This window comes from Trichechus manatus, unplaced genomic scaffold, assembly GCF_000243295.1.
Source record: "Trichechus manatus latirostris isolate Lorelei unplaced genomic scaffold, TriManLat1.0 scaffold00030, whole genome shotgun sequence".
NCBI lineage: Eukaryota > Metazoa > Chordata > Mammalia > Sirenia > Trichechidae > Trichechus > Trichechus manatus.
Genome location: NW_004443966.1, coordinates 271,633 through 288,447, shown reverse-complemented (window position 1 = coordinate 288,447; position 16,815 = coordinate 271,633). Strand labels below are relative to the sequence as shown.

The 16,815-nt window shown below is 34.7% G+C and overlaps 1 protein-coding gene across 1 annotated transcript in view; it reads right to left on the bottom strand.

Moving 5' to 3' along the window:
• The window catches only part of UNC13C (unc-13 homolog C), a 660,175-nt gene that overhangs the window by 520,888 nt on the left and 122,472 nt on the right, over window positions 1-16,815 (bottom strand). The window contains exons 2-3 of the mRNA XM_004374773.1: window positions 3,469-3,491; window positions 2,823-2,887 (exon numbers count right to left, since the gene is read on the bottom strand). Of these exons, the coding sequence (XP_004374830.1) occupies window positions 2,823-2,887; window positions 3,469-3,491 (88 nt within the window). The remainder of the gene's footprint in view (window positions 1-2,822; window positions 2,888-3,468; window positions 3,492-16,815) is intronic.

Here is a 16,815-nt window from a genome sequence, read left to right as displayed (position 1 = left end):
TACTGTACTGTGTGCATGCTTCCTGTATGACTCGTAACTAACATATATGACAAAAGTTACCAAAACCTTATAAAACCACAAAACGTATAAACTGTCAAATTTATTGATTTCACTAAAACATGCATCTTTCCAGTCTTCTCTCTCTTCCCTTCCTTTCATTAAGCTTTTCTCTCTCCCTCTCCCAATTTCTTTCCCAGAACCTTTCTTAATTTTTTGTTGTGACAGATTAGAATAATAGAATGAAACTTGGCATGTCTTTTCCAGCAATTATTACAGGAAATAGGCAGAAATTGAGCAGAAATAAGGGAGCAGTAAGGTTAACTCTATTCTCTGGTTTCAGTGTGTCTAGATTGTTTTATTGCTGACACTTGAGAAGGGGGAGGGAAGGCTGAACGTGGTTTGGCTTTGAACTGATTAGGGATGTTGAAGGTAGAGAAATAAAGAATGTAGTAGCATTGTCATGAAGAAGCAACGGCTCTCTAACTTGAAAGTCAGCTCCAGTCTCAGCTCCTCAGGACAGTAGAAGTTGTGATATTTAGAGAGACAATAGTAGTAATTTATTTTATAAAAAAGATACATAAAATACTTGTAGAAAAAGTAAAATAATAAACAAATATTTCTGAAAGAGCTTGTGATTGGAGGATCAGGAAATAAAAATTATCATCCCCTTCCCATACTATCATAATTATAAAATCGCTTGGAAAGTCCTTGAAATTATCAGTTTCTGGTAAAATAATGATATGGAAGTGATTTATTCAAAATACAAGATGACCTATTTTAGCTAAACATTTGCACAGCATGCACTTAACAAAAACATGGATGCAGGTTAACTCCATTGCTTTGATAATAATAAAGGTCCATAATCAGACATGAGCTAGGAAGGTAAGTTGTTACGAAGTGATGGGTGTCATAGGTTGTGGGAGTTGCGGGACCTATAAGAGCATACACCCAGATAAGACTCCAAGATCATGACATTATATTATAACAATTGTTTATGATTAAATAGAAACTCAACTTATTTTTTAAAATAATCATTTTATTAATTGTCAAATTAACACTCTTTAGTAAACTTCAAGGAAGAAACAATGTTTGTGGTACAGGGAAGGAGAGAGCAGTTCATTTACTACCTGAATTCTTTATGAATAATTGATGGTGAACTTTTATCATAACTGGCTTGCATAACATATTTAAATTCTTATGACATTACAAATGGAGTGTGAGTTAGTCACATACTTATTTTAAGGACTTTGAAGAGTTTATAGAAATAATATATTAATTACTTCTATTTGGCACCATCAAAACAAATATTATGTATATCATTTTCCAGAAATTTTAAAATTTAAAAAAATTAAACCTTACAAATGTTTTATTTAAAATTAAGTAACATATGGATATATTCAACAGACAATTTCCAAAGAATGAGAATATTATAAAACAGAACTGTGAAACTATATCTTTGCCTAAAAAATCTTCGCTGTACCTAAAACATCTATCTAAATTTTACTTCAATTTATATTATGTACAAATGTGCTCAAATTTCAACACTTAAAAAATAACACATACATATAATACATATACTTATGATACATACACATATGTATATATGTGTGTGCGTGTGTGCATGCACCCAAGCATGTATAAGTTTTGGTTCACAATTATACTTTTAAAAATCTAACTATTATGTTTACAACAGTATCATTTACAATATGGAAACTAGAAATAATCTTGAAAGCCCATCCATAGAATAATAAACAAATAAGTATTCCATAACTGTTTTGAAATATTCACATCAGATAATGGAGTGAAAATTTTCTAAGACATGTTGTTAAACAGGAAAAAAAAAAAGAAAAATGGAAGTCGCAGAGGCAATATAGCATAGTTATGAAGAACATAGACTCTAGAGCTAGATTAATGGATTAGAATACTGACTTTTTCACTTCCTAGCTATATGACAGAACACCTTTTTTTAACCACTTTGTACATCAATTTTCTCATTGGTAAGTAGAGGTCAAAATAGCACTTACCTCATAGGTTTACTGTAAGGATCAAGGAAGTCAGTATATGTGAAAACTTCAGAACATTACCTGGCACAAAGTCAGCAGTAAACTAGTGTTTATTTATTTACCTATAGAATGGCTTGATTTATGTTAAAATGCATAGATATATACACAACACAAAATTACTTAATTTATGTGACACAGGTATGTATGCAAGCACATAGAAAAAGGCTTACAAGGATACGTACCAAACTGATAACTAGTGCATAACTGGAAAATAAAGGGGATCCTTTGCTTTTGTTTGACTATTTTACATGGAGATTATAATTCATACAGTGTTTTGTAATTAAATATCAAATACTTTGATACATTTACTAAATGTAATACTACGCAACTGTTAAAATGATGATACAGATTACATTCATTGACTTATTGACATGGAAAGATGTTCATGCACATATCATTAAGTGCAAAAAAGTAGATCATAAGATAGTATGAGTTGTATTAATATGACATTCATTTATGTATGACATTTATTTATGTAAAACTATGCAGTTATATTTGCTTATGAAATAATAATGTTAATAGTTAATCTGGTTAGGAGATTTTGATATATATATATATTCATATTGTTAGAAATTTTTGCCATGAGCATGTATCCTTTTATTGTTAAAAAATAACACTTTATTTTGAAAATGGAAAGCAACAGTTAGACTAGCTAATTATACCATCATGCATCTTACATTCAAAATATATGTTTTGAGAGCACAGCCAAGTAACGCCAATGAATGGAATGAATTAGAAAGTTTATGAATGCACACTTACCCACCAAACTCCTGGAGTGCAGAGAATTTGGAAGCATCCAAATCATTGCCACTTACTATTCGAGCCTTAAATGAAGAACAAGAAAAAACAAAACAAAACAAACAAACAGGCTTTTAGCATACTACAGCCTTATGTACATGAAATTGGGTCACGCGTCAACCGCACTAGACAAGTAACACCTAGTATGACAAGTGCTAAGTAGGGTCAGCTCCAGGTCAAAACTACTGTGGTTTTGTGAGTGGAGGTTTTGAAATTAGTTGTCAGCATTTAAAGAAAAGCACTGGCAGAGTCCAAGAAAATATATTCCAAATACTATTTGCCCTTAAAAGTCGAATGTGCAGTGAAGTCATGAATCAGTCAGGAAGGTTATGATTCGCCAGACTTAAGAACAGATGCTGTGTTTGACTGTAGCAGACCCCTAGGTTGGCAAGTGTAAGATAAAGAAAGCACAGCTGGCAAGGTTTAACCTCTTCATAAATGCAACGTATCGGGGCACACTTAAAGGATAACCAAAGAATGAAAAGCTGGGATATCATGCACATTTCACAACTAAAACAGAGGAACCAAAACAGATCTAATATGTCACAAACAAACATGTATAGAAGACAAGATCCCTCAGGAGGGAAGAAAAAGTATGATTTAAAACCTTTTCATCCACAGAATTGCTATCTGAAAGAGAATCAGGAAAAGGGATAAATGTTAGATGGAGTACTTTTCAAGAAATCATTTAAACATATACATGAACAAAGTGTTACCACGTTACAGTGTCTACAATCATAAATGACCAGAGTTTCAAAGTTGAACCCCTAGGGATCAGGGTCTCATAATACAAACAGCCGGAAAACGTTTCAGAATGCTTGAAAAGTATAAAAGGGTGATTACGGGGTTTAATGAAAGACAACGCGGCCCATAAAGAAAAAAACGCAGTTGAGGAATCAGAAGTCCTAGGCTCCAGCTGAGGCTCTGCCACTTACTAAGCACATTGGGCAAACTACCAAAGTCTCTAGAGTCTAGAATCTAGACTCTACTCTGAAGTAAGGACACTGACCCTGTGCCTGTTTGCCTCGCAACGTTTTTACAGGATCAATTGAGATCAATCTATGTGAAAGTAAACCACGGTTGACTATATAAATTAAAGATGTTTTATTATGGGTTTTTTTATTTATGGCTTCTCATATCATATCTTACAAAAAAGAAAACAGATGCCCAAAGGGGTTAAGTAAGTTGAATGCAATCAGAAAACTGACACATGGCATAAGGGGACACTAATCCAGGGCACCTTAACCCCGACCCAGTGCCCTTTAGATTCGATGTTTCAGGTGAGTTGAACAAAACAGTGAGATGTGGTTTGTCCACAGTTCTCCAGTACAGTTTAAGATAAATCGCAGGGTCAAAATGTTTCAGTTCAAACTGCTCAAGGGCCTAAAAAGATGAAAAATGGACCAGTAAGTTTTTATTTTTATTTATTTATTTTTTAACTCAGGTCTAAATCTGCCAGGGTCATAATGATACAATCTATTTCTACCTTTCACAGTACTGTTGCTCTTAAACTTATTAATTCGGCTGTGATGATTAGCATAAAGTTGGAGGGACTCCTCTATAAATGCAAGTTGGTAGACTGCTGGAGCTGGAGTGATCTATGAGTTCATTTAGCCTAATTCGCTCCTTTTTATAGATGACCCCCAAAGGGAGAAAGTGATTTGCCGAAGGTCATGTAGCTCAGTGATGACCCTTGATGATGAAAATCTGACATGTATTAGCTTACCTGACTCATTAACATGGAATGATTAATTACCGTGACTAAATACTTTTATGCAGATTTGCTAATACCTCAGGGTTGTATCGTTGGATATAAAACATGGTAAATTTCCGTAGAAAGTAATAAAAATCTTACTTATGGCCATAAATATTTAAAAGTACTGCAGAAAGCATAGCAAATAAAATTCATCATTATAGCTAAGGAATAATATATCTAGCTCAGAAAGTTTTATCTCAAGGATGATTTAACATTATGAAACAACTAATTTAATATATCAGTTGGTCAGAAAATATGTACAGTATCTGAATTTCAATAGGTATCGAAAAGCCATTTGATAAAATTCAAAATGTCCTAAATATATTGTTTAAAATTTCTTTAAAGTAGGAATGGAATGGTTCTTCCTTAAGTTTAATATATTAAAAATAATTACTTTTAGAGTCATCAAGTTAAGTGTGAAATAGTAAGGGCATTTCCATTATCATTAAAAGCAAAACAAAAATTTCTACACTGCCACCATTATTTTAACTTATTTCTGGAAATTTTAGCAAAGATATTAAAAGATGAAACAGAAATATACAATATAAATATTAGAAGGCAAGATACAAAGTTGTTATAATTTTATACCCAAAAAACAAACAAACAAAATCACCTGGAAAACTATTAGGGTTAATACAATGGCTAGTAAAGTGAACAGATAGCCAATACAGATAGCCAATACATAAGCAAGAGAGTAAGTTACTTCCTACATACTAGGAATAACTAGTTTGAAAAAAAATGAAATAAGATTTGATTTCAAATATCTGGTTCTTCAAATAACTAGTTTGTATTCACTGTCTCCTCTATCCTTCTCAACTCACTGATAACCAGCTTCCATCTCAATCATCACACTAAAGAAAAGTAATTTTAACAAAATTATCACTCTTCAACTGCTAATTCCAGTAATACATTTCAACTTTTCCATTCATTGATTCATTCAATTGGATAAATATTTATTAATTATCAACCAAAAAACCACACCCATTGACATCCAGTTGATTCCGACACATAGAGACCCTTTAGGACAGAGTAGAACTGACCCATAGGGTTTCCAAGGCTGTAATCTTTTCAGAAGCAGCCCTCTACATCTTTCTCTCACGGAGTGGCTTATGGGTTTGAATCACTGACCTTTCGGTTAGCAGCTGAGAGCTTAAACACTGAGCCACCAGGGCTCCTTTTTAAATTATCAGCAGATCCCTTTCATTCACTTTGACTCCGTTCTTGTACCTCTGCTATATTCTTCTCCCTTAAGCCTTTCTAAAATATAGATATGATCACGTCACTCCCCTTCTTAAAACCCACCAACGATACTCATCCCACTTGTGAAAGAAAGGCTGATCCAGATCTACTGTTGTCTCATGATCATCATTCCCCACTCACATTCTACACTTTGGCCTCAATTAAATTCTTGAAATCTCATTTCCTTGTCTTTCTCTCTCAAATCTATGTACCTTTGCAGTTTTTGTTTCCTTCCCCTAAAATAACTGTTCCCTCTTCTTCATCTAGCTGCCTATCAACCTCCAAAACTCAGCTCAAGCCTAATCCCAAGGATCCGTGACCCTACACGTAAGTATTGTACACTGTGCTTTCCTCTGTGCTAATCTTCATCCTTTGTTTACTTATCTGCAGTCCTCCCAGAATATAAGCTCCTTTATGATAGACTATTTTTAACCCTCTTTTTAAAGTTTTTACCACATTTCTGAAATTACTAGATGACCAATTAATGCTTGTGGAACGTTTATTAAACCGCCTTAATTGGCTACAACACTTTACAGAAAAAAAAAAAACATTGCTGTCGAGTCAATTCTGACTCATAGCACCCTTATAGGACAGGGTAGAACTGCCCCATAGGGTTTCCAAGCAGTGGCTGGTGGATTCGAACTGCTGACTTTTTGGTTAGCAGCCAAGTTCTTAACTACTGCGCCATCACAGGGCTAGCATCTAAAAATATGAATAAAAGGGAACATTATTTCATCTTCCTTTATAAAGAGGAAAGATTATTTTCTAATAGATTTAACAGTCAAAATCCTAATGGCAGGTTACTGTAACTTGAAATGATTTTAAAGTGTAAATAGATTAATAAACAAGTGAGATTAACAAAGACTTTTTTAATGGAGCATTTTGAAGAGGGTGTATACAGATATTAAAATATTAGAAATCTATAACAGCTAAAAAAAAAGTATGGTCCTTGCAAAACAATAGATTAAAAGAGCAGTGAAACATAAATTATAACCAAGTAACATATCCTTATCCTTAAAATACCCTTATCTTCAAGAATTTTAATGAGTAAAAAAGAACACATTGTTATCAAAGAGGAAGAGAAGCACTAGTCAATAAATGGTGTTAGACAATGAGTTAAATAGTTGTAATATTCATTTGTATCATTATCTCATGCATATCCCAAAGTTCCAGATATATTAAAGAGTTAAATATTTAAAAAGTAAAACAAAAACCTGTGGAATGAGAAGAAATGTTGGAAATTAGAGGTGAAAGAAGAAACTACAGAGAAAAATTTGAGAAATATGCTATATCTACTTAGTAGTATGAGTCGGAATTGACTTGACAGCAACTGGTTTGGTTTTCTTTATTTAGTACTTCTAACCATAAAGAAAATTAAAAAGAAAATTAACATATATTTGCTGAAAATATAAATTAGCTGGACGACAAATAAGGAAGACTGAAGAAGAACTGATACCTTTGCATTATAGTGTTGGTGAAGAATATTGACTATACTATGGACTACCAAAAGAACAAATAAATCTGTCCTGGAAGAAATACAGCCAGATTGCTCTTTAGAAGCAAGGATGGCAAAACTACATCTCACATACTTTGGACATGTTATCAGGAGGGAAAGTTGTCACATGAGAGCTGAAAACAGTTTAGAGAAAACTCACCAATGTAATCAGAGGAGTGTTGGGTTTCTATTTACCATTACAGAGTACCTACTATGTGCTATGTATTCTGCTAAGCACTTTATCTGCTCTTTCATGGACTCCTTCTGACTCTCTTGTGAGGTATTAACACGCATTACACTCTGCTTGGTAAAGTAGAGGGTCAGCGAAAATGAGGAAGCTCTCTATTAGATGGATTGACACAGTGGCTGTAACAATGGGCTCAAAGCACAACAATGATTATGAGGATGGTGCGAGACCAGGCAGCACTTCATTCTGTTGTACCTAGGGTCGCTATGAGTCAGAATCGACTCTGTGGTACCTAACAACAACAACAGCATACTCTGCTAGGGCAGAGGAAGCACTCTGGCATGGCTCACATTTCAATTGTCATTCTGGATGCAGTGGGGTGGGTGTCAAGTGAGAGAGTAATGTGAATGTAACTCATATCTCACATACCATTGATTGTTCCCTTATGGGCTGAGGGAAATCTGAGAAATTGAGTAATAAGGACAATACAATGTGATAAATGTATATGAGAGATGAGAACAAAGTGATAGAGGAGCACAGAGAAGAGAACTACTAACTCTGCAGCCAGAGAGGACATTGGACTTGGAAAAGATTCATGGGGGAGATGATTTATGACTGGGTGTTTGTCAAAGGATGAAGGCATACTGGCAGAGGGAAAAGAATTTACAAATGCATTGAAGCTTGGAATAGCATGGACTGTCAGGAACTGAAATATGTGACAATAAAGGTAGATGTGTAGGCTTTGTAGTATGAAAAGCATCATATGGCCTAAAAATAAATTTAAATTATATCCTAATTGCAGTGCAGAACCACAGATTGTTTTTGAGCAAAAGAGTGACATAAAACATAATCAGAATTTTATTTTCTCTTTTAAAATCCGGTTCAGTAGAAGGATTCTGCCCTCTGACCCACCTAAAGCACAATGCCACACACACACAAATTCTAGGCAATGTAATTTTAAAAACATTAAAACACATCTAAACTCAAAAAGGAGTCCATGGGTGGTGTAAACAGTTAACATGCTCAGCTGCTAACTGAAAGATTGGAGGTTCAAGTCCACCAAGAGGCAACTTGGAAGAAAGGTCTGGTGATTTACTTCCAAAAAATCAACTATTTAAAACTCTATGGAGCATAGGTCTACTCTGACTCTGACATACATGGGGTTCCCATAAGTTGGTATAGACGCAACGGCAACTGATTTACTGGTTTAAGCTCAAAAACAAAAAAAACAACAGTAATATCCCAATCACTACAAATGAAGAAGAAACTCTAATAATGAATGGAGTAAAAGCCAAAATTGCTCACAGGGGTGTTGGAACAATTCATTGATTCATTCATTCACTCATTCATCCAAAATTGATCAAGTGCCTTCTAAGCGCCAGGTATTATGCTAAGGACTAGAGATGTCATGATCCAAAATAAAGATAAGTATCACTACTTCTCACAGAATTTTCTTGTAAGAGGTGATCCCACACCACAGAATCTGGGCACAAGGAAAGCTAGAACTTTCTGGGGCTACCTAGATATCACAGAAAGTCAATACAGTATAAAAACACTCGTACAATATAAACTCATGGGGTAAAAATTAGCTATGGAAATGGAGAAGTAACAAGTTTTTCATCCACTTACCGGCATGAATAGAAAAATTTACTCATCAAAAATAGTAACCTTAGGCCTGTATCAAGTACAGATGTGGGGTCAGAATTCACACCAAACTGAAATACATTTATTCTTTTCAAATAAAATACAATTAAAAATTGATGATGTACCTGGCCACAAAAAAGCCTCAATATATTTCATAGAAGTATATCACATAAACAAATTAAATAAGAAATAAACGATAGGTTGGCAATTTAAAAAAAAGAAAGAATGAAAACACCCTCATCCAAAAAAAATGTGTTTGGAAAATTATAAACATTCCTTATTACTATTTACAGAGAAAAATCACCATGGAAAGTATGAAATATTTATAACTAAACTAAAATTAAATAAAATCAATAAAAAAGAGTTGGTTCTTTGAAAGATCAGTATCACTGGCAAATGTTCAGCAGGATTGACAAAGGAAAAAAAAGACACAGATTACTAAAATTATGAGTTAAACAGAGGATATTGCTAAGATCCTGTAGACATCTAAAAGATAATAATACTATAAACAAATCTACACACTTAAATTTGGCAGCTGGATGAAATGGGTCAATTTCTCAAAAAGCACAAATTATCCCAACTCACCCAACGTCAAATAGTTAATTTGAATAGCCCTATAACTAAAAATCATAATTAAACATCTCCTGAAAAAGAAATATCCAGGTCCAGATGGTATCACCACAGAATTCTACCAAGCCTTTAAAGAAGAATTAATATCAATTCTATACCATCTCTTTGAGAGCACAGAAGAGGGACACTTTCCAACTTATTCTATGAAGCCTATGTTACCCTGATACCAAAACCACACAAAGACAGCACAAAAAGAAAATAGACCAATATCCTCATGAATATAGATACAAAAAAATGTTGACAAGATATAACTCAACAATATATAAAAAGAATACTGTGACCAAGTGGTATTTATTTCAGTTATACAAAGCTGGTTCAATATTAAAAAATTAATCAATGTAATCCATCACATTGCCAGAAGAAGAAAGAAAATCCACGTGGTCACATCAATAGATGCAGAAAAATCATTTGACAAAAATTAACCGCCATTTATGATAAAAACTCTTAGAAAGAATAGATAATTTGATAAAAAACCATCACAAACAACTTATAGCTAATATACTTAATGGTGAAAATTGAATGCTTTCTCCTAAGATCAGAAACAAGATAAGTATGTCGCATCTCATCACTCTTATTCAACATAGTACTGAAACTACAAGCCAGAAAAATAAGGCAAGAAAAAGAAATGAAGACATACAGATTGAAAAGAAATAACAAAATTGTTCCTATTTGCAGATGACATGATTGCTTATGTAGTAAATCTCAAGAAATATACAAAAAGAAAAACCTGTGAAACTAAGAAGTGAGTTTAGCAAGGTTGCAGAATATAAGAGAAAGAAAAAAATTACCTTTATTTCTGTATACTGGCAACATATAGAAGAAATAAACATTTAAAATGCAATACTATTTACAATTTTCTCAAAAAATGAAATACTTAGGTGTAAATCTAGCAAAACATGAACAAGACTGGTAGGCAGAAACTATACAATGCTGATGAAAGTAATCAAAGAATATCTTAATAATGGAGAGGTATATACCATGTTCTGGATTGAAAGACAACATAGTAAAGACATCAATTCTCCCCATATTGGTATACAGGTTTAACACAATTCCTATCTAAATCACAAGATTTTTTTGTAGACATAGACTACATTGCTCTTTTACAATGTATGTGAATCGCAAATAAACTAAAATACCTAAAAGCAATTCTGAAAAAAAAAAAAAGGAATAAAATGGGAGGAATAACTCTACTTAATTTTGGGACATATAGTTACACAGTAATTAAGATAGTGTGGTATTGGTGAATGGAAATACACACAGATCAATAGAAAACCCAGAAACAGATCCAAACAATTATGGCCAACTGATATTTTGACAATGATGCAAAAGCAATTCAATGGAGAAAAGATGGGCTTTTCAACAAATGGTGCTTGAGCAATTGGATAGCCACAGGCAAAAAACAAAAAACAAAAGTCTTAGTCTAAACCTCACACTTTATAGAAAAATTAACTAAAAAAGTGGATCATATACTTACACGTGAAATACAAAAATTTAGTTATCAACATAGGGAAAAATCTTTGAGACCTAGGGCTGAGTGAATAATTTTTAATCATGACACCAAAAACATGATAGAAAAATAAAAGCACTAATTTGGACTTCATCAAAAGTAAAAATTTTGCTCTGGGGAAGATACTGTTAATAGGATGAAAGCTATGGACTAGAAGAAAATATTTGCAAATCACATATCTGACAAAAGACTAGCACCTACAATATATAAAGAACTCTCAAAACTCAACAGTAAAACACAAATACTATTAGAAAAAGGCAAAAGGCATGAAGAGACGTTTCACTAAAGAGGATGTATGGATGGTAAACAGGCACATGAAAAGATGTTCAACACTGCTAGCTATTAGGGAAATTCAGATTAAAACCATGATGAAGTGTCTCTACACACCTATTAGAACAACTAAAATAAAAACAGTGACAATGCCAAATGCTGGAGAGAATGAAGTGAAACTGGATCTCTCATTCATTGTCAGTGAGAATGTAAAATAACATAGTCGCTCTGAAAAATACCCTGTCAGTTCTTTAAAAAAAAAAAAAAGGAACTAAAAGTACACTTACAATACGACACAACAATTGTACTCCTGGGCATTTATCCTAGAAAAATAAAACTTACATCCACACAGAACCTAGACTTGATTTTTCGTAGCAGCTTTATTTGTAAAAGCCAAAAATGGAAACAACCAAAGTATCCCATGATAGGTGAGTGCTTAAACAAACTGTGGTACCTCCATACCGTGGATTACAACTCAGCAATAAAATGAACACACTACTGATACATGCAGTAACTTGGAAGAATCTCAAGGGCGTTATGTTAAATGAAAAGTCAGTTTCAAAATGTCACACAAATTGCATGATTTCATTTATGTGACACTGTAGAAATGACAAAATTGTACGAACGGAAAACAGATTAGCAGTTGCCAGGAATGGTATGGGGACAGAATGAAAATGACTATAAGGGGGTAACACGAGGGAGAGGTCTTTGTGGTGATAGAATAGTCCTGCATCTTTATTCCAGTGGTGGCTATACAGTTTACATGTAATAAAATGACAGAACTATATACACACATTATTCCAATGTCAAATTCCTGGAGTTTGTTTGTTTGTCTGTTTGTTTTTCAAATGTAATTGTCTTTATTTAGGAATGAATCAAATTCCTGGTTTTTAATATTGTAAACTAATTATGTAAGATGTAACCATTGGAGTAAACTGGGTGAAGGTAACATGGGCTCTCTCTACTATCTTTGCAACTTCCTGTGATCTACAATTGTTTCAAAATAAACAATTTAAAATAACATCAGTATTAAACAATGATTAATTGGATTTATTCAAAAATTTAAAAGTCCTGCTATTTGAAAGACATGAAGAATAAGAAAAAGCAAGGACTTCTGGGCAACATGGCACTATAGTCAGAGGCACCACGCCGCAGCAAAGATCTGAAAAACTAAGTCAAACTGAGTCACACATCAATCCTAAAACCCTAAGCATCATATGAAGAGATAAAGAACTCAGCCAAGCACTGAATGGAATAAGAAATGGACCGAGAACAGAGAGTGAGGAGAGATACATGCAGAAGTCCCCTATCAGCTACCTCAGCACGGATCTGCCATCCTGGACTCCTACCGGAGATCAGCAAACAGGGGGTACAAGAAAGCAGCTGCACGGAGCTTCCAGCAGGAGATAGAACAACCGGTAAAGAGTGATATAGGCTTTCCCACCCACCACCCTTCTTCACCCCCACTTGGCCTCCTCTGCTTCCTGTGGCCACAGTCTCTTGGCCAGGAAGCACCGGCTTCACCCCGGTGTTACTTGGAGTCTACCTGCTCAAACTGGCCAGCTCCCTGAGTGCCATTTGTTGGCTGCTGGTGTTGCTTTTTCCTGCTTCTTTAGATTTCTCCCTTACCTTTCCCATCTCCCCCTCCTTTCTCTCAAATACCTGGCTCCATGTGCCATCTTTGCTTCTTCCTGAAAGGCTGCGAAACACAGCTTGACTATGAAACTGCTTCCCGGTCTGTACTGCCAGACTCATGGGACCCCTGGGGCTTTATGTTTGTTTGTTTGCTCTGATTTGTTCTATGTTGATTTATTTGTTTTCTTTTTCTTTTATTGGCTTGGGAGCCCCTTCTAGCCGGGCAGTACAGAGCTACTCCCTTACTCTGCGTAGACGCACAGGGACATCCCTGGGGGTATTTCTTATTTCTTTTTTTCTTTGTTTTGTTTTCTTCTCTCTCTTATTCTCTTTTTGTCTTTCTTCATTTCTAGTTTCTCGATTTATTCATTCTTCTCTTTTACACTTTTTCTTTTTTTCTTTTTATTTTTCTCCATTTCTCAGTCTCTCATCTCTCCACTCCAACAGCAAGTTCCCTTAGCACTCTTATTTGTTTGTGTGTATGTTTTTGGCTCTTATTCCTCTCCTTCCTCTCTCTCATCTTTCTCATACCCATCTTAGCTCCACACATCATAATCTCCCCCCTCCTTCCAGCCTACCAGCACCATGAGCTGAACATCACACTCCCAAGCAGCACAGGCACGGACTACTGGAACCCACCCTGCCCTGATTCCCAGTCCACACTGTCAGCCCTGGTATATGCCACAAACAACCCATCCCAGCAACACACCTTCAGCTGGACCTGCCCTACTGTACCATACCTGAGTGACTGACCTTGCCCATTGGAGAAGGAGATGAAAAAAATATTGTCCACAGGTGAGCAAACAACAAAGAATGCACAGCCCACTTGCTCAGACATAACCAAATAAAACAAAAAAGCAGGATGAAACAAATAAATCTACAATCAGTAAATGAGGAAAATAACTACTGAATGCCCCAAAGACAGCAGACAATATTAAAACATATACAAAAACAGGACAAGATGGTTCCAGTAGGTGTCCAAAATAAAACACCAGATGACTTTCCAGTAGAAGAAAAGGCACTAGAACTGACAGGGAATTCAAATCTCTAATATTCAGAATTATCCAAGAGTTGAAGCAAAAAGCAGACAAAAAATGAGGAAAAAATAGACAAATTCATGGAAAAAGCAGACAAATTCATGGAAAATACAGACAAAAAATGGAAGAATTCAAGAAAATAATACAGGAAAAAAATTCTAAAATAAATTCACAACTAGAAATCATACAAAAATAACAATTAGAAATCCAAAATATAAACAAGATTTCAGAAATGGACAGTGTCATAGAGGGGCTGAGGAGCAGGTTTGAAACAATGGAAGGCAGAATCAGCGAAATTGAAGACAAATACTTGGATACAACTCAGTTTGAGGAAAAATCAAAAAAGAAGGAAGAAAAATGAAGAAACCCTGAGAATTACGTGGGATACATTCAAAAGCAAAACTCTGCAAGTGATCGGAGTTCCAGAACAGGGGGAGAAAACAGAAAACACAGAGAAGATCATTGAAGAATTGTTGACAGAAAAGTTCTCCAATATCATGAAAGATGAAAAGCTAACTATCCAAGAAGCTCAACGAACCGCATATAGGATAGACCCCAAAGAAAATCACCAAGGTATACCATAATCATACTAGCTAAAACCAAAGACAAAGAATCCTGAGAGCAGCCTGAGAACAAAAAGTCACATACAGAGGAGAAACAATAAGACTAAGCTCAGATTATTCGGCAGAAACCATGCAGGCAAGAAGGCAATGGGATGACTCACATAAAACCTTGAAAGAAAAAAATTGCCAGCCAAGAATAATATATCCTGCAAAACTCTCGTTCAAATATGATGGTGAAATTAGGTCATTTCCAGATAAATAGAAATTAAGGGACTATGTAAAAACCAAACCAAATTTACAGGACTTATTAAAGGGAGTCCTTTGATCTGAGAACAAACAACAACAGACAACAGGCTGAATCTAAGATGCAAGATCTTACCAGCCAGATATCAGCCTAGGAAATGAATTCTCAAGGACTATCCAAAACCAAAAGAATTACAACAGGGAACCACAGAGGTTAATCTGTAAATGACAACAGCTTCAGAACAATAAAAGAGGGAATAAATGGTGTAACTATAGACCCTTCTAATGGAGAGGAAGGAAAGGCGATACCAAGTAATAATAGACTGGTTCAAACCTAGGAAGATAAGGGTAAATTTCAAGGTAACCACAAAGAAAGTTAACAAACTCACTCATCAAAATAAAGAAGAAAAACATAAAGTCTCAGTAAAAACAAAACCAACAAAAACAAAAGAAATGAAAAAAAAATCCACAAACAAAAGGAATTCAACACAGGAGAGTAAGAGGAACAAAGAAAATGTCAGCACCACAAAAAAAAAGCACCACAAAATGACAGCAATAAACTCACACCTATCAATAATTACACTGAATGTAAATGCCCTAAATGCACCCATAAAGAGATGCAGAGTGAAAGAATGGATAAAAAAACAGGATCCATCCATATGCTGTCTACAAGAGACACACCTTAGAAACAAAAACATAAATTTATTAAAAATCAAAGGACGGAAAAAAAAATATATCTAGCAAGCAGCTACCGAAAAAGAGCAGGAGTGGCAATACTAATCTCAGATAAAATAGATGCTAAAACAAAATCCACCATGAAAGACAAAGAAGTACACTATATAATGATTAAGGGGACGATCCATCATGAAGACATAACCATAATAAAGATCTATGCACCCAACGACAGGGCTCCAAAGTACATAAAACAAACTCTAACAGCACTGAAAAGAGAAACTGACAGTTCCATAATAATAGTAGGAGACTTCAACACACAACTTAAGGTAAAGGACAGAACATGTAGAAAGAAACTCACAAAGATACAGAAGACAAAAAGGGCACAAGCAGCCAACTTGACCTCATAGACATATATAGAACACTCCACCCAACAGCTGCAAAGCACACATTCTTTTCCTATGCACATAGAACATTATCCAGAATAGACCACATCTCAGGGCCATAGAGCAACCCTAAACAAGATCCAAAACTTTAAGACAATACAAACTATCTTCTCTGACCACAATGCCATCAAGGTAGAAATTAACAACAAGAAGACCAAGGAAAAAAAGATCAATTACATGGAAACTGAATAACACTCTGCTTACACATCATTGGGTAATAGAAGAAATCAGAGATGGAATCAAAAAATGCCTAGAATCAAAAGAGAATGAAAACACATCATACCAAAACTTTTGGGACACAGTAAAGGCAGTCTTCAGAGGACAATTTATAGCAATAGATGCACACATCAAAAAAGAAGGGACAAAATCAAAACATTAACTACAGAATTCGATCAAATAGAAAGACAACAGCAAAAAAAAGTCCACAGCCACTAGAAGAAAGGAAATAATAAAAATCAGAGTAGAAATAAATGAACTAGAGAATAAAAAAACAATAGAAAGAATCAACAAAACCAAAAGTTGGTTCTTTGAAAACATCAACAAAATCGACAAACCACTGGCCAGACTTACAAAAGAAAAACAGGAGAGGACACAAATAACCCAAATAAGAAATGAAATGGGGGACATTAC